Source organism: Antechinus flavipes, chromosome 2 (assembly GCF_016432865.1).
Source record: "Antechinus flavipes isolate AdamAnt ecotype Samford, QLD, Australia chromosome 2, AdamAnt_v2, whole genome shotgun sequence".
Taxonomy (NCBI): domain Eukaryota; kingdom Metazoa; phylum Chordata; class Mammalia; order Dasyuromorphia; family Dasyuridae; genus Antechinus; species Antechinus flavipes.
In genome coordinates, this window is record NC_067399.1 from 449,409,152 (window position 1) to 449,433,068 (window position 23,917).

The 23,917-nt window shown below is 33.9% G+C and overlaps 1 protein-coding gene across 6 annotated transcripts in view; it reads left to right on the forward strand.

Annotated features, from left to right (window-relative positions):
• The window catches only part of RPRD1B (regulation of nuclear pre-mRNA domain containing 1B), a 76,865-nt gene that overhangs the window by 34,987 nt on the left and 17,961 nt on the right, over positions 1–23,917 (forward strand). For 4 of the 6 annotated variants that reach the window (XR_007950862.1, XM_051979355.1, XM_051979356.1 and 1 more), the window contains exons 5-7: positions 2,404–2,530; positions 3,576–3,751; positions 20,566–20,665. Coding sequence is in view for 5 of the 6 variants with exons in the window: in XM_051979355.1 (XP_051835315.1) it covers positions 2,404–2,530; positions 3,576–3,751; positions 20,566–20,665 (403 nt within the window). In the remaining variant the exon portion in view is untranslated. Of the gene's footprint in view, positions 1–2,403; positions 2,531–3,575; positions 3,752–15,184; positions 15,275–20,565; positions 23,468–23,917 lie in introns of those variants that run through there. The other 2 variants (XM_051979358.1, XM_051979359.1) reach the window with 2 other exon arrangements.

Genomic DNA, 23,917 nt, shown 5'->3' on the forward strand with positions numbered 1-23,917 from the left:
GATGCTGCTCGACCTCAATAGGACCCATCAGAGATGAAACATTAGAGGAGGACTTTTGTGGTATTATAGATTCCTGTTAGTCTAAATAAAAGTTTGTGTAAAAGCCTCTCTGGTTCTTATCTCTTTTAAGTGTGTGGGAGGTGAGTAGTTAAATGATCACATAAGATATAAATTTTATATTTGTAAATTATAAAGAACTAGAGAATTATAATAATTTCAAAGGAATAGCTTTTTAGCTATTGAAATGAAAACAAAATGGATAATTTGTGACTATTAAAATATTTTGTATTTTTCTTTCCAATCTTTTTTCTGTTTGTTTTTATTTTTTTGGCTTGAACTTGATATAAATATTTTCTTACAGATTTGGAATTTTGGAATAATTTTCAACTCTTGACTCTTTAACCTACCTCCTCTTATTCCCTACCCCGTGTTCAGGCAGTTGCCAAGACTTGTTGATTCTCCTTTTCTCACACATTTAACTCTTTCCCCTTACTTGCACAACTGTTGCTTACGTTCCGGTCCTTATTATTTCACTTAGATTGTTACCCTAGACTTTTAATCCATGTCTCTAGTTTGAATTGCTTCCTTCTTGTTTAGTTGATCCTACACATAGCTGCCCAATTGATATTTGTAAAGCACAGGGCTTACCATATCACTTCCTTCGTTGGGAAGCCTCAGGGACTCCCTATGACCCCCTAAGTTTGTATTATTTTTTCACAGTTTGCTTGTATTCTCTCTTTTCAGATTAATTTTATGTTAATTTCCCTCATACATTCTGTGTTCTAGTCAGACTGACCTATCTGTTTCTAAAATGTGGTTCAATGATTTTCCATTTCCTACCACAGTGTCTTTGCATAAGCTGTTCTCTTTTTTGTCATCTCTAGTAGCCTTCAAGGCACAGCTTAGATGTCACCTACCTTTAAATCTTGGCTCTGATTCTGCATTCCCCACCTTCTAGTTGCCTCCTACTCTAGCTATTATGATCCCTTTATTCTGATATTATTTTGTATTTAATGTATTTAAACTTGTTTCTATTTGCATGCCCCTCCCCTCTTTCCCACCCCCAATAGAATGTAAATTCCTTAATATCAGAAAATGTTTTATTTTTTTCCTTTGTATCCCTACTCAACTGTACACATAATAATTTAACAAATATTTTTGAATGGCATGGAATTGATATATATGGGGCCTTATTTTTTTCTACTTATGAACTTGATTTTTTTTTTTTTTTTTTTTGATGAGGCAATCTGAATTAAGTGATTTGCCTAGGGTCACACAACTAATACATCAAGTATTTGAGACTGGATTTGAACTCAGGTCCTTCTGACTTTAGGGCCAAGGCTCGATCCATTATGCCTCCTAGCTGCTCCATACTTTTTTTTTAGCTTTAAAAATGGTGACTCATTAGTGATTTTCCTAGAAAATTGGTGTTCCTGTTGTGATTTTTTTTTTTTGACAAATTCATGAAATAATTTGAAACATGCACTGTACATTTTTTAAATTCAATAAACATTTGGGTTTCTCCTCAACAAATATTGCGCATTTAGCAAATAATTGGAAGCAAAGGAAAATTCATCAATTAGGCAGTGGTGAAATAATTTCTGCTACATGAATTTAATGGCATATTAGTGCTATAAGAAATGATGACTATGAGGAATACAAAGACACATAGAAAGACTTTTATGAACTGATACAAAATGAAGCGGAGCCCAAAAAATAATATGCATAATGATTGTAACAATGAAAATTGGAAGGAATCACCATAAAACAAAAAAAAGTGGTTATAAAAGTACCAAAAAAGCATATCCCAAAAGAAAGGATATGAGAAGATAGATACCTCTTTCGATTCTTACACAAGCATTCCATGTTCCTATGTGGAACATCGTAAATAACAGCTTTTTTTTTTTTAATGTATTAATCAATTTTACTGTGTTTTTTCCTCTTTTCTCTCTTTTCGCAAAAATAATTTTTATGAGAGAGTTTTATAGATAGAGAAAGAAGAGGAGTATAGAGGAAATTTTAGGCAATGTATAAACAGAAAAGCTATCAAAAAACTTATTTTAAGTTATTGTGCCTTAGCATTAGTTCTACATACTGTGTAAGTCAATACAGAAAATGTTATCTTGGGTTCTTTTTACCATGAATATATTTGAAATGTGATCTTTAAGGTAGAGTGTAGAATTTCATCTTTGTCTTGCCAGTATTAAGTTTCTATATATTTTTTTAATACTATACCATTGGTAAGTGGGAAAATAGGATTTTGTAGTGTAAGTTTTCAGGATAGAAACTATAAATTTCTCTGGAGTAGCTGTTTTTAAAACAAATCTTCACCTTGCTTAACTTAAACTAATTTTTAAGAAATTTAAAATTCTGCCTGTACTTTCTTTGCTTTATTTCTGATAGACTGAAGAACTAATCAAAGCCCTGCAGGATTTGGAAAATGCTGCATCAGGTGATGCTACTGTGAGGCAGAAAATTGCTTCACTACCACAAGAAGTCCAAGATGTTTCACTTCTAGAGAAAATTACAGGTGAGACCTTTGGGTCCAAGGTAAAAGAGGGGGAAAATATCTGCTATACACTGAATTATAAGATCTGCTTATTGCTGATGGTTTAAGCTTTCATACTATATTGGACTGAGGGCATGTTTATTTGTTCTCAGAGGCATATAAACGTAGCTCATATTGAAATCTGAATTTCTATTTGAGTAATACCAAATGTGGGTTGAATTTCTACAAAAATACTGCCTTGAGCCTAAAAATCATGTTGAAATGTAGAGTATATCATGACTCCTTTTAGTTTTTAAAAATGCTACTTCCTTGCATATGTGTAGTTCTAATAAGAGACAATATGGGATAGTGTTAGAAAGTCATCCTCTAATCAAGAAAATCTGGATTCAATTCTGCCTCTGATATAAACTGTTTGTGACCCTGGGCATGTGAGGTCCTCAGATCTCTCTCTCTAAGATTAAAAACTGCAAAACAATTGCTGATTTGCCTTAATAGAGAGAATTTGCTCATCAGAAGTTTCCTGCGTCAGTGAAATGACAGGTCTGGACCACCACCACCATCCCTAAATAGTAAATATCTGGCATTATTTGAAGGAAAAATAAAGTAACAAACAGAAATGTAATAGAAAAAATGAATAGTTATTTTTAGTTTAACCTTTAAAAACCAGAGTCATTGCCTCTTTTGTTTGGATGTTAACATTCCCATAGTGCTTTTATACATTGGCGCATTTAGGTATCCTTTTGTCAGATTTGCACTCCAGAACTCTTTCACCTGAGGTAGCTCAGTAGTTTGTCCAGATGAGGGTGGACATCCAGTTTTAACAGTTTCATTGTTTTCCTCCAAGCCCAGATTTGAAAAAAGACTGTGTTTATTGGGGAGAAGTCCTTTGACCATTTCTGTCCCCAATCCACCTGCCCACCCCTCACAAAATCTTAGCCATGTCCATGTGATTTGTAGGTTGTCTCAGGTTTGGGTTTTTGTTTTTGTTTTTGTTTTTTTTTTTTTGTTTGTTTTTTTTGTTTTTGTTTTTGTTTTTGTTTTTTTTTTGGGTCACATTTGTGCTTAGACAAAGAGGCTGCTGAACGTCTTTCAAAGACGGTGGATGAAGCGTGTTTGTTACTAGCAGAATATAATGGGCGACTGGCAGCAGAACTGGAAGATCGACGCCAGCTGGCACGCATGTTGGTGGAGTATACCCAGAACCAGAAAGATGTTTTGACAGAAAAGGAGAAAAAACTAGAAGTAAGTACTATCCAAAGTGAACTAGAATCTCTCAGTTACCTTCCCTGTAGTTTATACCACTCAGTGGGTATGATCCTTGAAACTACCACTTTATTTATTTAGTTATTTGAATGTGAGAAGGGGAAATTCTATTAGGTATCAGAGTTGTTTGGACCTTTTTGTAAATTTTGGTCATATTTTCTTATAACAAGGAAAAATAAGCCTTATAAAGAAACTTAATGAATTCCTAGTCTTGATATTTTAGAGCCTACTCTTTAACATACCACTTTCAACACAGGTAAAATATTTGTTGCCTGAGATATAGGCAACAGGAATGGCACTGAAATAGAAAAATATAAGCAGATAGAAGTTGGCGAATGCCTACCAGTTTCTTTAGTCATTTCCAAAGTTAGTTCTGAGCTAAAACCAATAACCAGTGTACTTTAAAGGTTCATGTGCTGTTAATTCAGCAATTTCATGATTTTCATTTTATGAAATTTAAACCTCATTCTTATATCCCTGCTAGGTTTTCATCAACAGTGAGGGAAAATAAAGGATTATTATCCTCTAACACTTAGAACATGCCACATTACATGTAACCTTTTTGTGGAGAAGGACTGGGAGCATTTGTCTTTGAGTATCCTCCCACACAAATACCTGCTGTTAGCCACTCCAACAGTTCATTCAATTTTAAGAAAATATTCATTCAACAAATATTTAAGTACCGTGTACTGGGTTATATGCTGGGAAAGTTCTAAAGATAACTAAGATACTTTTCCTTGTTCCTGTAATCTATGGAAAGGTACTGTCATCTGTGGCTCTTGGAGAGTATTGCCCATAGAAAAGCAGGGTGTTTTTTTTTTTTTTTTTAAATTTTATTTTTTAAAATCATACCCATGAATTTGGCTTAAATATGTTAGTTTTGTAAATGTAGCCCAAATAGAAAAGGATGTAAAGAGAACTGGGGAAACTTTCCTTTGTTTCAATTCAAAAAACATAAATTCCTTGGTTTAGAGGGGAATGGAATTAAGTCTTCAGGCTTTCAAATGTGAGATGATTAAGATTAAGTGAGTTTGTATTTCAACACTGTCATCTAACTGTGAGATAGAAAACGAATAATGTGCATGTTGTACATTATCCTTACCTGCAGTGATGATGGGAGTAATTATGAATAGTGGTGGTAAGAACTTCATGCTCATAGCTGGCTTGAACCTGGAAAATGGGAAATGGCTGTAAAAATAGCATCATTTTGACTAGAAATCAGCAATGACCAGAAGTCCTAGAGGGAGTTGCATAGGCAATACCAGACGGTCATTTATCTGAAATGTTCATCTTTCACTGAGGAAGCATTTTTAGCTCTGTGCCCCGGGACTAATAAGGGAATGTAATTAATGATTCTGGTTGTAAGTCACTATGCCATCTGTTGAACTGCCCCTTAGCGACACATTAAGGGCTTTCTCTGAACTGTCAGACATTGATTATCATGAACAGCTGTTGTTGGGTGGAATCATAGCCATCATAGAGGACAGTGTCTTTGAGAAGAGATTGGGTTGGCATAGCATGTTAACTCTTTGTTATGTTAACTCTTTGTTATGTTTTCTCTTTCTACTTTGGTATCCACTTAAATTTTTCAGTTGATCATTCCATTTTTTGGTAGAGCAGGGGCTTGATAAATAACCATCCTATTTGACAATCTCTGGAGAACTTTTAAGTCACATTATAACATTGACCTTGGGATTAGATTGAAATTGAACAAATAAAGAATGTACAAGGATTTAAAAGTCCACAAGCTCCCAGCCTCAGGAATCTTGATTCCCCCTAAATACTCTTTAGCTGCCACTTACTGGTAAATATTTTTCTTGGTTTGTTATAATTCAAGCAATAATTATTAGATATATTAAAAAGTGATATGATAGCCTTTAATCATTTTTATTCTTATCAAGTAATCACATCTCTATAATCTGAGATATTAGTTCCACCTTAGATTTTAGGGATCTATTGCATTTTTATGGAGATTATTAGGATTGTAAGGTATGTCTCAGATTTTCTCATTCTTAGGGCATTTTTCTCTTGCAGAGAAAAGGAAATCCTCTTTGCCATTAAATAAGGAAAGAAAAATTCTCACAGAGTACTTTTCCCCTGAGTAGGTTATAATGTCTAATCTTTGTTACTGTCAGAGGCTAGCTGAGCAAAACCTACCAGCTTTCCTTGTTGCATTGGAAGAGCATACCTAGATCACAGAGTTGACTTTTTGTAGTTCCATGGCCAGGTCAAATTTTGGAAAATTTAGAATCAAAATGTTGCTTGAAATGCATGTTCTTATACTTTTCTTATATGGGGGAAAATTATGTTCTCTCTGAAGAGTTTATCTCTGGATTTTTGTTACCATGTAAGCAATAATATAAGCTTGAATGTTTAATTCCGAATAACACTCTTTTTGCCTTCTGGTGAGTATCTGTGCTATTAACTCAGAAAATCACAAATTAACATTATGTTTTACTTTTATTTATTTTGGTAGACATTTTCCATTTCCGTTTTAATCTGGGTTATTTGTACTAACTAAATTTGATTCTGCTGTTTTAGGATATGCAGGATTTGAAAGAGCTTGGGGAGAGATGGGCTCTAGTAAGTATAGAGCAGATGAAAGTAGTTAAATTTAGAAACGATCAATCCATGTCTAGCAAAGCAAAACCTACCATCTATAAACAATGAAGTTTTTATTTAATTCATTTCTGTATTCATTTTTTAGCTCCCTTTGGCTAATGTTTAAATTAGCCATATTTACTTCAGATAAGTGAATATTTATAGTTACTTAGGATATATTGAAATAATACTCTTTCAAAGCACCAAAAGTTTCTGTAAATAGCCACATAAAAATGGTTGTTGGCATCACAAGGATGAGAAAAATTAAGTCAACAAACTTCCGCTTAATTAGGTAAAGAATTGTCATGATTAATTTTGAAGAAAAAAACAAATTAGTATCTATGAAGTTGTGTGTTCAATATTTATATCCATATCATTAGGAAGATCTGAAATAATTGAAGGGTGTAGCAAGTGAAAATCAGTAGTTAAAGATGTGCTGTGTCATCATTAAACAATTTTTGAGTGACCATAGCATTCAGAACATTGTATACTATAGAAATAATGTCTGTAGTGACCCAATCACTAAAGAAGAATCATGGGTAAAGAACATTTCCTTTTGCAAAACTTGAAAGTATACTTTTTTTTTTTTTTTTTTTTGAATTTAGAACCTGTTTAATCATCTGTTCCTTTCAGGGAAGCAGAAGACATCATTTAATCCCACCTCTATTACTATCTTATTATGTGACTTTGGACAAACAATTTCCTCTCTTAGTTCTTCAGTTTCCCCATTTGTAAAATGAGGTTGAAGTGGAGGAATAGGGAACTAAATAATCTCTCAGATTACTTTCAGGTTTATAACATTCTGTGACTTTAATAGTAATTATATCTAGTATTTGGAGATATTTCTGTGAAGAGCAAGAATTAAAGAAATTGTAAAAAACAAAAACAAAAAGAGAGAGATTCTTATTCATAAGGACATTGTAGTCTGATTTAGGCAATTGAGAATGAAGCTAAAGATTAAATGATTATACTTGTCACAAAGCAAGATTAGACAAATTACTTAGGTTGTAGCTTTATGTAAAAGGTTTTTAATATGAGCTGGGCTGAGGATCAAAAACTTTTGGAAATCATCTCTTTCCCCCCCACTCTCCCTCCCTTTTTTTTTTTTTTTTTTAACAAAGGAAGAAACTGAAGCCTATATAAGAATAGCTTACTCCCAAGTTCAGTATATTAGGGACAGAGCTAGAACTAGAATTAATGTTCTTCTAATTTGCTATTTAGTACAGTGTATTTCAACAAAGGAAGACAACGATAGGTAAGATATCATCATTGTGCACAGAGCTAAAATCACTTAAATAGGCTTAAAAGAATCTTATTGTAGAAAAACTCTAGCTTATTTAAAAGACTATATTGGTTAAAGCTGGAAACTTGCGAACAGATTGACTTTTCTATTCTCTTTGGTGTGAAACTTACTGTGTTCTCTTATGCTGTTAGGAGGTGAGAAATTGCTTCATTGTAACTTGAAGCTGTTTTTCCTTTTCTCCCCAGCATGGCACTCTCCATGAATGTAATGACTATCCAGGGGCATAGCCTTTTGATTCAGAAAACACAGCAGGGAAAGGAAAAATGACTTAAAATCTAGGCTTTTTGTGTGACTTTCTGTTTTTAATTTCGTTATAATAACTTGAGAAATTCTTTGACCACAAATGCGGACCAGAAAACTAAACTGAGAGCATTCTGTTGTTTTTGGCAGTCTTTTCTTCTTCCCTGCAGGGTGAAGAAACTTTCATTAGAATAACTGTACATAGAGTAGATAAGAGTGTAGAGTTCTTTTTTGTTAATTTAAGAGTAGACTATCCTCTTAATAAGAGTAAGTATCCTTCAGATTGAATACAGCCAGTAGGGCTAAACTGATTAAGTGTATAAGAAAGGGAAAGGAACAGAAAGATTGAAGTAAAAAATTTAGAGGGGAGATGAAGAAAGAAAAAAGATATGTAACAGTAATGCTACCTTGCATTCATATGTAGCCTTCTACATTTCAGAGTAATTTATATTATCTAATTTGATTTCCAAAACAACAGTAGTCTCACTTAGACTGGGCAAGTCATATTAGCTCTCATTTATAGGTAAGGAAATCAAGATAAAAATTAACTGATACTTAGTAATATGTAGGTCATTAGTGAAACTGGAATTGTTATTGTCCAGTTGTTTCCCTCATATTCGACTCTTTGTGACCTCATTTGGATTTTTCTTTGCAAAGATATTGGAATAGTTTGCTATTTCCTGTTCTAGCCCATTTTATGGATGAGGAAACTGAGGCAAAAAAGGTTAAGTGACTTGCCCAGGCTCACTTGTTCAGCTAGTAAATGTCTGAGGCCAGATTTGATCAGGAAGGAAGATAAAGCTTCCTGGCTCCAGGCCTGGCATTCTATCCATTGTGCCACCTAGCTGCCCTAAACTGGGATTAGTATATCACTTTTTTTACTCCTAGTCAGGTAAAAAGAAAGAGCTTTCTTGTAAGACACTTTCATTTCCTGGAGAGTTTTCAAACATTAACATTTTATATAAAGATTAGTTGATATGACTTGAGGATAAGCAAAAATACATTCCTCCCCCCTTCATTATGATTCTAAACAAAATACAGTACCTGAATCCTATTTTTAGAAATAAAGAAATATCTTGCTGTGGTATGGAGAATAGATATATACCTGTATTATAAATCAGTAGAAATACAGTGTTAAACCAGATCATCATCACTTTTAGGTCAGTCTGTTATTACAGCTACTGATAAATAAAATGTATTTCTTGAAACCTTTAGCTATTCATTATATACTCAGTTTTGTCATCTCTGTTTTGAAAAGTGCACTTAAAGAAAAAAAAGATATTCTATGAATCTGTAATCCTTTTTTGATTGAATAATGCAGGGTTCTCTTACATTTTCATTATGAAAACTTATCCTTTTGAAATAATGTGGGTATTTGTGGGAAATTCAAAACTTTTAACATTCGGAAGCATTTTGTCCTGCTATTTGAATTTTTTCCATTCTTTTGAACCACTGACACTTGGAACCTATGTGATTTAAATGCATTGTAGAAATGACCTGATTAGAAAATCTTTTCTTTGATATTAGTCTGAACACTAAACATGCTACAATAATCATATCAAGGTGTCTTACAAGTCAATAAGGCCAGACTCATAATTAGAATAATACTTTAGTGGGGGGGTGGGATGGGAGTGTTGGGGGCAGGGATTTCTCTATACCTTTAGAAATTTTTTAAAGTTCCTACTTAAAGATGTCACATTTTAACACAGGTTTATTGACCATGACACTTCAAGGCATACTCTTATAATTTTAAAAGTGGCAAAACCTTGGGAATTCTTTCAGTCTATGATGTTGAACTGTAACCATAGGTATAATTCTAAATTGTCCCACTTATAGCCACTTTTCCATTTTTTTTTTTTTTGGGGGGGGGGAGGAGGGAATAAAACACAATAAACAGTTCTACTAATTTTGTTTAAAACAATGTGTATGTAACATGAGTTGATTATTATTCATGAATATATCCACTTGTTAAGATAGAACAGTATCTGGATTTCTTGTTATGGTTTGCCTACTAAAATATTTAAGTATAGTCATTAACATCCTTGTGACATAGGAAAGAACTGTAGATTTTCCACAGCATGCTTCTTTAAATATCAAGGTCTTACAAAGAGTTTCTGTCTTTTTTTATAAGTTACCTTAAGCTATCTAGGAATTCACTGAGCAAATGCATAAACTATACATTTAATTTCTAGAAATTAATTTCTAGAATTTGCTTTAAAATACATAAATAATGAACAACTCGATTTAGATAAATAGACTTGTTTTCTAGGTTCTAAATTATCCTGTTACATAAATGGTCTTGAAAAGTAGAAAATATATTATCATTAGGGTGGCTAGGTGCTAGAATGATTAGAGTGCCCCATCTGTATTCAGGAAGAGCTGATTTCACATGTAGTTATGTCCCTGAGCTAGTCCTTTAACCTTGTTTGCTTCAGTTTCCTCATCTGTAAAATGAGCTGGAGAAGGAAATGGCAAATAATTCCAGTGTCCCTGCCAAGAAAACCCCAAATGGTATCATGAAAAAAGTGGAACACAACTAAAATAACTGAACAGTAACAAAACTATCATAACATTGACTTTAAGCATAACTTTTGGAATCAAATTCACTTTCCAGAAACCTAAATACTTAGCTTTAATAGGTTATATATTAATTTGAATAATAGTATATTTTTAATTGGATGAGAAGCTATATGATATAGTACATAGTGATACTGTTCTTGAAATCAGGAAGACATGGGTTCAAGTTTGTACTCTATTGCATATTGGCCCTGCGATCTTGGGTAAATCATTTAATTTCTTAATGTCTTTGGACATCTTTCCAAAACTATAAGTTACAGATCTGAATTGGTCATACTAGTTTATATATACACAAAGAATTCTTATATTGAGGAAATCACCCCTCCTCCCAACATTGTGTATTTTTTTTTTCTTAGATTAATATTGCTTTGAAGGAATAGAATTTCTTTTCTGGGAGATAAAAGTACACTTTGCTGCTGCTGTGTTATTTTACAGAGCTTGAAATGTAAGTAGTTTAAATTAGATAACAGGACAAAGGTAGATACTTTAAATTTTGTTGTTAGTATTGAGGGGGTTAGATTGACACTTTGGAACTGAGTTCATACTATACTGTCCTATGTGCAAAAAAGTGTTTTGACTGAATCGTAGCAGCTTGTTATAGCATAAATATTAACCATTTGAGGTTAAGTGCTTCTTCCATTGTTGTTCTCATTCAGGATGTTATACAATTATGAATAAAAGAATAGCTAAATCTATGTGGATATATCAATTTTTAGAGGAATTCTTGAAAATTTTGAAAAAGCCATATTTAACAACTTTTAACAAAGCCATGTGTTTAAATGGGCTTGTTATATTTAAATGTGACCTGGTTTCTCTTCTTTATGCTTTCCTTTGCATCATAATATGGTTTTCTGTATGCTTTGATTTTGTGCTTTGGTAGGCATGTATCAAGAATCATTCTGGAATGCAGTTTTTTTTCCATAAAAATACATTGCTAATCACATTTCACTTTATATGGAGTTTTCTTTTTATAGGCTATTTGAGATTGTGTGAGTGTTTTCAGAGTGGAAAGAGAAGAGGTTATATCAGGGGTCTTCAAACTACGGCCCGTGGGCCAGATGCGGCAGCTAAGGACGTTTATCCCCCTTACCCAGGGCTATGGAGTTTGTTTATTTAAAGGCCCACAAAACAAAGTTTTTCTTTTTACTATAGTCCGGCCCTCCAACAGTCTGAGGGATAGTGAACTGGCCTCTTATTTAAAAAGTTTGAGGAACCCTGGGTTATATGGTGTTAACTTTTTCCTTTTTTGAAAATAATTTAGTAACATTAACTATGTAGATCTTTGATTCTAATAAACTGGAATAACACATTGTACCTTTTGGGGAAGGAATAATTGATCAATAAACATTAAGTGCCTGCTGTGTGCCACACATTGTGCTAAGTGTTGGGGATATAAAAAGAGGCAAAAGACAGTTTCTTCTCTCAAAGGGCTAACAGTCTAGTTAGGGAAACAAACCAAGCAGGCTATATGCATTATGTCTATGTGTACCAGGCATTGTACTAAATACTTTACAAATATTATTTCATTAGAGAAAGTTAGATTGCAGAGAGCATCCTATTAGATATCATTTGAACCTCATAATGGATGGTAGTCATTGGGGTTAGTTTGGTTTTTAGGCAAGCTGATATTTATTTAGCTTGTGTAGAGTATGTCTCTTTCTGGGAAGGGAATTGATTGTGGAAAGAACACACACTTGGGAGTTAGGATGCCTGAATTTTAGTGTAATTTAACCTGAATCTTTGTAACTTCAGAGGAAGAATTAGGACCAGAATGTAGAAATTAACATGGAAGGTGAATTTCCTTCAGTATAAAGAACTACTAATACTATCTATGGCTATTCATCATTGCAGTAGATACCTCTTTACATGGTAAGCTTCTGATTCTTAGAAGTCTTCGATTAAAGAGTAGAGGTCCAGTTTTATGAGATGTAATAGAAGAGTTTTCTTTACACATGATTATTTGTAAATGTCTTTATTTTGTTCTATTCTATAAGATTCTTGAGAAGTTAATGTTTGTGGTTATGTGATACTAATCTAATGTTTCGTACATAGTAGTATCTTAATAAATGCTTATTAATTTCTTGCTCACTTGGAGATGTATTTCAGAATCATTAAGGGATTACCTTAGATTTCTTACTATCAAAAAAACTTCTTTTTTTTGTTGATAAGTTTTGTTTAATTTCAGGGAGCTGTGGAAAATCTACAATTCTTTCCCATGTCACAAGGATGTTAATGACTATACTTAAATATTTTGTAGGCAAATCATAACAAGAAATCCAGATACTGTTCTATCTTAACAAGTGGATATATTCATGAATAATGATCAACACAGAGAGACTTAGCCCAGGGTCACAGAGCTAGTAATTGAATATAACAGAATTTGAACTGGGGTGTCCATTGTGTTCCACCTAGCTACTTTGAGACTGAAGCCATAATGTGAAGAGTTTTACATTTCAGACAGAGGAGTTTGTATATATTCCTAGAGGCATATAGTATATAGTATATTTATACTATAGAGAGATATAGTAGCTTTTTTAGCCTATATTTTAGGACTATTACTTTGGCATCTGTATGAAAGGTAGGCCTGGAGTTCAGGAAAAAAACTAGAGCTAAATGTCATTTGGTGATAGAGATAAATCAGCTGGACAGATAGAGATAAATCAGAAGGAGCTGCTGGACAAGTAGGAAAAGAATTTTAAGAGAGAATAGCGGTGTAATTATCCAAGGAGATAGAAGGTGGTTAATATTATCAAAAGCAGCAGATAGGGCAAGAAGAAAACAGGATCTTTATGAATCTTCTAGTGTCTTTCCTCTATTGATTATCTCTAGTGTTTGCATATAGTTATATGAATATTGTTTCCTAAACTTTTAGGCTCTGAACTTGAGAGCAGGGATTGTCATACATTTTTTGAGCAGGGTGGTACAGGAAGGAGAAGAAGAAGGTGTATTCTCAGAGCATAGCATAGTCTTGACACTTAGAAAGTGCTTTTGTATATGTTTATTGAATGACTAACTTATCTTGGAATGTGTCATTTTCAGGTGAATGAAAAGATTAGAAGCAAGATTTCAAGGGATTAAAAATGAGAGAGAGAATGAAGTAGAATAAGTGAAGAGAATTTTTCATCATTAATCATCATCATCATTAGTATTTGTATAGGTTTTTAAAACATACAAAGTACGTAACCAATATTAGCTGATTTAGTTTTCACAATATCCTTATGAACTGGGTGAAGTTATTATCCCTGTCTTAACAGAAGAATAAACTGAAGTTAAGACTTAGTGACTTGTCCAGGGTTACATTTATAGTATCTGAGATAGAATTTTCACTTCAAGTCCAACTCATGGAAAAAGGCTTTTTATGGGAGGTTGTATCTTTTAAGAAGCTAGAGGGGAGGATATGGAGCATGTTTTAGATATATGGGGAACTATGTAGCAAAGATAGGGAGAAACGAGGTAGAAAATCTTGTTAGGGATAATCACTATTTTACTGTGTGTGTGTGTGTGTGTGTGTGTGTGTGTGTGTGTGTGTGTGTATGTTGTAGTAGTAGTAGTAGTAGTAGTAGTAGGTCATATCTCACTTCCTTTCTACTTTATTTCATTTTCTACCTTGATATTCTTGACTTTTTATTCGTTGTGAATTTTTTAGAGTATCCCATTGATCTTTCAATGGATAGAGAATTAATTTAATTTGGATATTTTGGTAGATTATTTCCAAGATATTTAATAAATTCCAATATTTTTTAAGTGCTATTTATCTATATCCTCTTTATTATTATTAGTGGAATAGGCTTTCTAATACTTAATTTTACCATAGTATGCCTGATTGTCCAAATTATTTTGTATGGGAACCATTTACTTAGCTCTGATTCTTTTTTCTTTATCCCAAATACTGCCTGTTTTCATCATTTTGATCCAAAGCAGGAAGAATTGCAAAAATATGTTATAATTCAGACTATCAATCTGATCACCCATGATTGAGTTGAAGGATCAGCTCAATCCAAGATTTATATGGGAAAACAGATCTTAAAGTCATTCAGTGTGATTTGTAAAGTACATAAATTAAAACTCACTCATTTTCAAATTGAAATCAAACACTTTAATTTGCTTGGCACTATATAAAATGAGATATTGCAACAGTATTGATATTTTAAAAATATCCCTGTACTTTTTGGATAAATAATTTTTAAAGAATATAGAACCGTCATTGACAATTTTATGATTTTTGTTAATATTTCAGCTTTTTAGTCTCAAAATGAATTGTTTTGCAAGTTTATTTTGAAATTTACATACTTCTTAAATTTTTGTTACCCTTTTCTGTTTGTTTTCTTCTGTTAAAACACACTGGTGTTCATTCTTAATACTGCTCTAGTACTTTGAAAGATCTTTAATTCAAAATCCCTAGGTTTGTTTCATTAGCAAAGAGTCTCCAGTGTTAGGAAAGTCCAATGATGGTGAAAGTGCTTTGTTGGTCTCATCTCAGATCATGATGTCTGTTTGAGCTTTATTTATTTATTTATTTTTGGAGCAGTTGGCTTGTTTCTAATACTTTGGGCCAGATGTCAAACATTTCATTTTGATTCCTGTGAAATGCCCTATGTGATTTAATTTATTGTATTTTTTAGTAATGAAGTAGAGAAACAACAAACTTAGGAACTAGAGAGAACACTTTCTTTTCCTTCTATCTTCCCCAGCGTCTTGCTCAGCAGCTCCAGCTCTGCTGTGACACCCCAGAATGTATCATTTTGAAATGTCGCAGCTGCCACTAAGTCATGTGGGAGAAAGGAGCTGGCTGGTAGAGAAAGACGCAGGTCAGTGATGGTTTTTCATTTTGGCATGAAATTTTGAAAAGTGGCATTTTTGTTTTATATCCAAACAGGTTTTTTGTTGAAGGTTAGACTGTGGTTTTGGGGCTTAGAGTATTCCAGATTGTCATAAATTAGCTGGTCTGGTGGCACAGTCATGGAGTTGGTATTTTGGGAAGGTGGTGTGGTATAGAGGGAATACCTGTTTAGGAACAAGTTGAATTAAATGATCTGGAGGAATTTTTTTTTTGGGGGGGGAAGAGGGGCAGTATTTAAAAATATTATGATTTGTTTTACTAATAAATTTATTTAGACTACCTTTAAACAAAGCCTTCCTGTAGTTTGCTTTGTGTATAACACTTTTTGAATGACTCTTAATTAGGCAGTGGGTGACTTTATATGCCATATGTACTTATAGTATAACTAGATAAGATAAAAGAAGAGATGAGGCTTAATTCTGGATAGTGTGTCAATTGTCAAACTTAATCCCCACCTTTAAATTTTTTTTTCCTAATATTTTATTTATACAAATGTTTTCCTGAGAAAAATAAAATGATTTTTACATTGTGTGAATCTTGTTTATTCTTTCTTTCTACAAGTCTCTTGGAAAAGGTTTGTTCTTTTTAAAAATTTTTTCCCATGAAATCTTTATGGAATTAAAATCCTGAGAAAATATCATTGTAGTGTCAGACCTTGTGTTTTTTAGGTCTCTTCTAGCAAACCCATCTATAACATGTCGGGTCGGGCTTAGTGTTTTAATCTAAAAAGTCAAAGTATGCATAAGCACCATTTCCTTCAATAAATATTCTTTGTGCTATTGTAAGTTCAGTAGTCAATATTCACATGCAGTATTACATACACCAAAGCATCAGAGAGCAAAAGGGAGCTTTCCTTGTAGGGTAAAGGAATTTTTGAGGTGAAATATCAAAACAATACTATGAATATAAATCCTAAACATTGTCATACAATTAGATGTTGATCCATTCTCTCCTGCATTTTAAAAATCTTGCCCATTGAATTATCGAGACAGTTTATCATAGTTCCTATAGAGCCATGACGAAAAGTGGCAGCAGCAATTACTGATACAATTCTTATCTATTTCACTGCTGCCTGTGGTCAGTGGGAAACTTTGTGTACTCAGCAGGTCTGATGATGGAATTTGCAACGTTGAGGCCGGAAGAAAAAAGTTTATGGTTCCCCTTCCTTTCAGTAAAAAGTTCTTGTGTAAGTTATAAGAAAACAGGAGAAGGAACCTAGGGAAGATTCCTCTACATTGACTTTTATTTTTCTTCTTATTTTAGGAAGTAGACATGAGTAAGAAAAGGAAGATGAAAGAAACCTTAAAAAGCAATATTAGCATTGAAAATGTATAAAATGTTAAAAAGAGATATGAAAGGAGATGAGCCAGGGAGTGTTGTAGTGGCTTCATTGTATATAGGAATCACATGTTGAATTTCTTGAGCATTCAGTATAGCAGTGAGTATTAACTAAAGGAAGAAATTGTTTGCTGTGACATACGTGGATGAATTAACATAATTGTCTAGAGCACGTGACTTGATATATGTGATGGAATTGTGGAATATATACTTTTTTCTCTTCTACCTTACAAAGAAAAGAAAAAGGGTAAAGGGATCCTTGTACAATGGAAAGAACTCTGATCTTGGAATCAAAAGATCTGGGTTTCAGTCTTAAGTCCAGATGCATTTAGGTACAATCTAAAATATTATGTTAGGTGCTAGGGATGGAAAGATGAAGTTAAAGACAGTGTTTGCCCGCAAGAACCTTAAATTCTATTGTGGACTCATATTGCAAATATAAGTAGATACCTGACAGTTTGAGGAGGGAGAGAACACTAACTAAAGGATCATAGAAGGTAAAACAGCTGATCAGAATGCTTATCAGATCATGTCTTTTTGTCTTAATTTTTTCATCTATAAGATGAGCATGATACACAGTCTTCACAGGATTGTTGTGAGGAAAACACTTTGTAAAGCAAATGAAACGGAGAAACCATTCCTGTGATTAGAAGTGGTCTTCATGGTATCAGATTTTCTTAGTAAAGAAAAAGCCCAAGCATAAGTTTTTTGAATCCTGTAGAACAGTAGAGTGTTTTATGCCACTGTCCAAAGGAAGGTTGATAAGATTGAATTTTATGCATTTCTCTTGGATCCTCTTGCCTTTAAGTGACAAGATCACTTTCTGTCAAGTTAGCCAGGGAAGACATTCCCATGGCTTTACTTGAAAATCAAAACAGAAACTACGGAGGGAGGGCCAAGAACTAGAATTGTATTTAGGTCACATTTTTTTGATTGTGTTCACTAGACAATGTGTATGGTGGAAGGAGACTAGTATTACTAGTCAAATACCCGACTTCTGACCTTGATTCTAATGCTTACTGATACCATTTAATCTTGGGCACGCTTATAAATACTTTTTGAACTTTGTTTCCTTCCCTTTAAAACAGACCTTATAATAATTGCCATTTTCCTTAAGGGCTGTTGAAAATAATGAATGTCAAAAATTTTTATAAATTCAAAAGTGCTTTATACTAATTAGTTTTGCCATTATTTTGCTCTTAATCATTGATTTGTTAATAGCATTATATAGATGAATATATTAAAAGAATCATGTGTACATTTTTGTGTTTGAGATCTCCAAAGTCTTGTAACAAAACTACTGAATTTTATTGGGGAAATGGGGGGGAAATTACATTATGTCATAAGAATATCAGTTTGAGTTCATCTATTTTCCCAAATGTATTTGCTCATATTTCTCTACTTAGTTTAAGTCCTATCACAGATATATGCATATTTTTAAAAGGAAATCTATATTTCCATCAGACTGTTAAAATCTTATTATTATTATTATTATTTTTTTTGCTGAGGCAATTGGGGTTAAATGACTTGCCCAGGGTCACACAGCCAGGAACTGTTAAGTGTCTGAGGCCATATTTGAACTCAGGTCCTCCTGACTTCAGGGCTGGTATCTACTATACCAATTAGATGCCCCTGCTGAACTTAATTATTCTTAAACAGTCATTTAAACTGTGACATTCCCATGGCTTTTTTTTTTTTTTTTTTAACTCATGCAGATTTTATATAGCATAGTTCTCAATGACTCTTGTTATCCTTTCCTGTTTGGGCCCCATCTAGTTAGCTCATGTGGCCTTTGAGACCAACGAACATTTAAACTATGTTGGAAGGGAAGGTAAAGAATTCATCAGGTCTTAGAAATGGTCTTATTTGGGAGGATTGCTATTTGCCTAGTTTGAACTAGTTATATGACACTGGGTAAATCATTTTTCCTATATGTGAAAATAAATAGATCCGTCTAATAACTAGAGCTGTCCACAGATGGAATGGGCTGCCTCACTGAGGTAATAGGGTCCCTATTTCTGTACTGTCTTCAAGCAGAGACTAGGTGGCTACTTCTCAGAGAATGTTGTAAAAGCACATTTAGGTTTCTTCCAAGTCAAATTTTTGTGATTCTGTGACAAGTGATCTGTAAGATTTCTTCCAGCTTCAGTATGCTGAACAATGCATTTACCTTTCTACCTTTGGTCCTGTCATTTTGCTACTTCATAGGATCATATATTTGTATCAGGAAGAACCTTAGAGATATTTGACACTTTCATTTTACAGATGAGAAAATTAAGGTCTAGAGAGATTGAATAAGAATATATAAGTACTAATTGTGACTGGGATTTGATTCAAATCCAGACTTTCTTACTCCATATTTCACTCTTTCTACTTGTGTTCCAGAGAGCAAAAGTTATTTGAGTTGAGGTAAATGAGAAAGGTGGCTTTGAACTGTGTTTTGTATAGTTAAGAGTTTAAGATTTTATCAAAAGACCAGATCTTGCTAGAAGATCTGCAAACAAGAGATTTAATTTTTACTGGTTTATATAATAGATTGAAGTTACCTGAGTAATTGTCCATCGTTCATTTGAAGACTTTAGGTAGTGGCACCTCCCTTACCTCCTGAGGCTGCTCATTCCACTTAAGAATAGCCTCTGTTCTGGGGAACCTCTTTTTTCTGTTGAGCCTAAATCTCTATGCATCATCCATTCTCTCTTTACTATTTTTTCTCACTTATTAGTCTTAGATGTACCTTTTAGATCTAATCAAAACTGGTCTATTTCTAATCTCTTGTTCTATATAAGAGTCTTCTAAATATTTGAAATTGAGAATTTAAATTTCTTGACTTCCTAGTCTTAATAATCTTCCTATTGTATCATATTGAACCCCCAGCCCACTCCCCAAATCCTTTCCTTATCCGTCTGTTTTCTTTTTCCATCCATTCCCTTTCCTATTTTTAGTTTATAGCAGAAGAATCTAAGAATGAGTGGGCACATATTATGAGTCCCCATCTGGGTGTCGGGTAAGCAGGCCCCTTTACTCTGATCTTTGCCCACTAAATCAATAAATTTGGGCCTCTGAGAGAGAGGGATGGTGGACAGAGGGAAAGATGTGCATGCCCAGTGCTATGCATGGTATTTACTCTTAAGGGTATGAATGAAAGGTACTAGACAGAGAAAGTTGACACATATAAACAATTAGCAGTGAATAATAGCTTATAATCGAGTATTCAGTGGTTCATTGCATAAGTATAGTGGAATTCCACAAAGGAAAAAATCCTTAGGAATTCAAGTAACTGGAGAATTTATCTGGAGCAGGTAAGTCTTAATTAGGCTCAGCAAAGGAACAAAGTGGGAAATAGTATAATCTGGTAGAGAAAGGATGGGAGATGAGAGAACAGCCTAAGAGTAGCAGAGAGTGAATGCTGACGAATAATAAGTATTGTAATTGGATTAGAAAGTTAAAACTGTACCGTGTAGACCCTTAGATTCTAGGTTGGGAAATATGACCTTTTACTTGGCTAGTTGTTGTACATTTTTGAGTCCTAAAGAATGACAGAATGAAAGAAATACTGAAGATGGGTTTTCTAATAATATTGAGAATGGATTAAAGAAAGGGAAAAGCTAGAACTTCTATACCTGGGAAGCTCTGGTAATTATGCAGATGTGGTATGGTATCCTGAGGGAAGGGATTGTGGTGGTGGAATAGATCATGTTTCTGCAGTTTGTGCTTATTTGTGTTTGAATAGTAAGATTTCTCTACTTGACTCTTGAGAGTAGATGGACAATTGAGAGGTGGTGGGATTTAAGGGTGGGAGAACACATATGCATGTATGTGGGAGGGAGTGATTGAGTGAATTATCAAACAATTTAGTATTTATATTAACAGAATTAATCCTTTTTGTTTCCTTAGGAGTATAAGCAGAAGCTTGCTCGGGTAACCCAAGTGCGCAAGGAGCTGAAGTCACACATACAGAGCCTTCCAGACCTGTCGCTGCTTCCTAATGTTACAGGTGGCTTGGCCCCCCTGCCCTCTGCTGGTGACCTGTTTTCAACTGACTAGGACACATGGCCTGCTCTCAGATTCCCATTTGTGCCAGCAGAAGAGGACTCTAGCAGGGACTGGAAATTGTCTTCCAGTGATTGGTTATTTTCCTCCTAGACCACTCCCTCTATTTAGGAAGGAACTATAGACTCCCGAGAGCTCTGTGCACTCTTACTGCTTGTACAGTTTCTCATGTTGAGGGGAAGAGTGAGAGTGTGCATTAAGCAGGAGTGGGCATGGAGGCCAAATTTGATTATAAAATATATAGACGCATTTTGAAAGAAAAACCTTTTTTTCTCTCACATTTTCATGCTCAAATTGTTTTTCAGTTCTTAGCTCTTGTTTGCCCCAAGAAGTCATGAAAATCATGTACACATCTGGAAGGCTTTTTTAAAAAAAAATTTAAATTCATCACTACATCATTTTCTTAAGAAAGCAGCCTTTTGTTTCTGAATTGGTTTTGTCCAGGTTAGCTGAGGGTTTCACATACTTAAAGAGTAGCTTTAGCAGGGCATCATCCCATCCTAAAGGAAAAACTAGGGGTCTGTAGAGCAGCCTGGGGTCTGAGCTGTTTATCAGATCTTATAGTTCCTTTTCTTACATCTGTGAGTATGTATATGAAAATGTTAGGCACATTTTATTGCAAATGAATTAGAGACTGAATATAGCAATGAAATCCATAGCCAATTCAGAAGAATGCTACTGCAACAAACTTAATAAGAATCACAAGTTACATAAGCATGAGTTAAAGTTGTCAGTTTCAACCCCGAGCCCCACATATTCCATTTTTATTGATTGCATTTATCTGCACTTTGCCTTTGTATCACATTAATATAACAGCTTCCTGGAAATCTATTTCACACTCATTTTTTTAACCTCTCAGTATGGGTGAATGCACCAGTGATGTTCCAAAGATAAAAACTAGCTGACTTCACATGACAAAATATGCTGAGAATGTGGACCCTGGGATGTGTATAGCTTTAGTACATTACCTTTTTTCTTTCTTTCCTTTTTTTAAAAAAAAATTTAAAAAAAATTTTTTTTGAGGTGGAGATATTTCTGTCTGAAATGAAGGGTTGTCCACTGTATAGGTAATTAGCTTAATCAAAGGGCACACATTTCAGTGTCTAAATTTGAAGTCTCTTTCATATACTACATGCACACGCACACACAAAATTCTGCATGTTTGTGAATCTATTGATCTATGCCTATATGTGTATCTGTGTATATGTGAATATATACACAAGAAAGATACACTGAACTTTGCATCAGATATGACCGAATAGCTGATCGTGAGGGGTAAATGTGAGTTTTTTTAAACTCAAGTTTTAATTCCATTATCATGCCAGCCAATAGCTATAACTATCTGATGTGTTTAGGTGCAATTTTTATATTGCTTTTAGTAACAAGTAGTCCTGCTGGCAAATTGTAAACCATTCCAATCTGCAGATTTTTTTTAAAAAAACAAAACAAAACAAAAAAAACAAAACAAGCCATCAGAAATGGCAGAAAACAATTTGTCCTAATAATGTAATAGGAATTGTAATACTGACACTTAAGTATTATTACAAAAAAGGGATAGGTAGTAGGGAAACTCTATAGCTTTAAGATGCTGTTTGAGAAACACAACTTAGACGCCCTACTGATTTAATAATGGAAAGCTCTTTTTATGTCCTGTGTGTCTAACTCATGGGATATTTTCGTTGGATGAAACTTCCAGCTTCCATGACTTTTAGAGCAGTAAAAGCATATAAGGCATTTGATTGAACTGTATAACTTGTCATCTGTATTCTTTTAACTTTAAAATTTTGAATAGCAACCATATGCTTGCTTATTGGTGCTTCCTATCAGACTGTCATTGAATTTTTTTTCTTTTCATATTTGTTTAACTTGCAACTCTAAAATTTCTCTTTCTGTAGCTTTGGGGGCAATTGACCTTAACAGAAATACTACAAAGTAGATTCCTCTGCTATTGACACTGTATATTGTCCTCTTTGTGCATTGTCATAGCAAAAAAATATCAGATTGCCCCACATGGATGTTTGCTTTTGAGCAAACACATCTTGAATATATTCTTGTGCTTTTGCCAAAAAGAATCCCTACCAGCCACAAAGCAACCCCAAAGAGACCTAGTTTTTGCCCTGATCAGCTAGATCAGCTAAAAATTTATAGCACAATAGATTTTTTGCCCATGGCCAGATTTTATTTTACCAGCAATTGACTATATGATTATTACAGGAAAAGATAAACACCCAAGACCTTTATCAATTATGTAAACAAATGAGTGTTGGGATAGCCAGACTGTTACTTTGGGCAAACTTTCTGTGAGAAAGTTGGAAGTTTATTTTGTAATTGAAATACCTTCCATTTTTTTTTCTCATTTTCTTTCCCTTTTCCTGCTTTACTCTTCTTTCACCCTGTCCCACCTCATATTATTCATTTGTTTCATTAATTTACATGAAGTCTTCTGTGTGTGTATGTGTGTGTGGTGATTTTTTTTTTTTAATTTGTTTGTTTGGTTTTGTTTGTTTTTTTTTGGTGGATTTTTTTCCCCAAAGGAATTCTATGGACCTTGAAGGAATCTTCTTGAGGTCAGATTTTTCCAAGGTTGTCTTTTTTTTTTTTTTTTTAAGAATATTTTTAAAGCTTAAATTTGTATATTAATTTAGGACTTTATTTAGAAGTATAGGCTGCCTTTTGTGGCAGCAGTATATTCTGAAATGTCTCTCATAGATATATATTTTTGAATAAAGAGGGTGTTGTTGAATGACCATGTGTTGCCTTTTTTCCACTGCCCTACCTCCCACAGAGGAGTTTGGCTTTTGTTTTTAGGGAATGTGATTAGTAATCACCTATAGAGACTGTGCCTATACTGAATCCTGTCTCTGAAGAGCTTTTATAGCTGTTAGTGGCTCATAAATACTTAGCACTCAGATAGTGATTTTTGTTATTTTCCACGGGCTTAATTAACTTTGATTAGTCTGTCCACACAATACCCAAGAGAGGCACCTTCGTAGGTTAGATTTGCTGTAAAAAAGTAGAAACTTACAGAGGGAAGTGAAATGACTCCCCCCTCATTCCCCAGTACCTAGAAGCAAGCCTGAGGCCCATTAAAACCCTGATTCCAGCTCTAGTTCCCACAACACATCTCCTAGAGGTTATTTAGAATTTCTCATGTAGAGAACACTTCTTTGTACCTCTATAAGTAGGATTGCAAAGA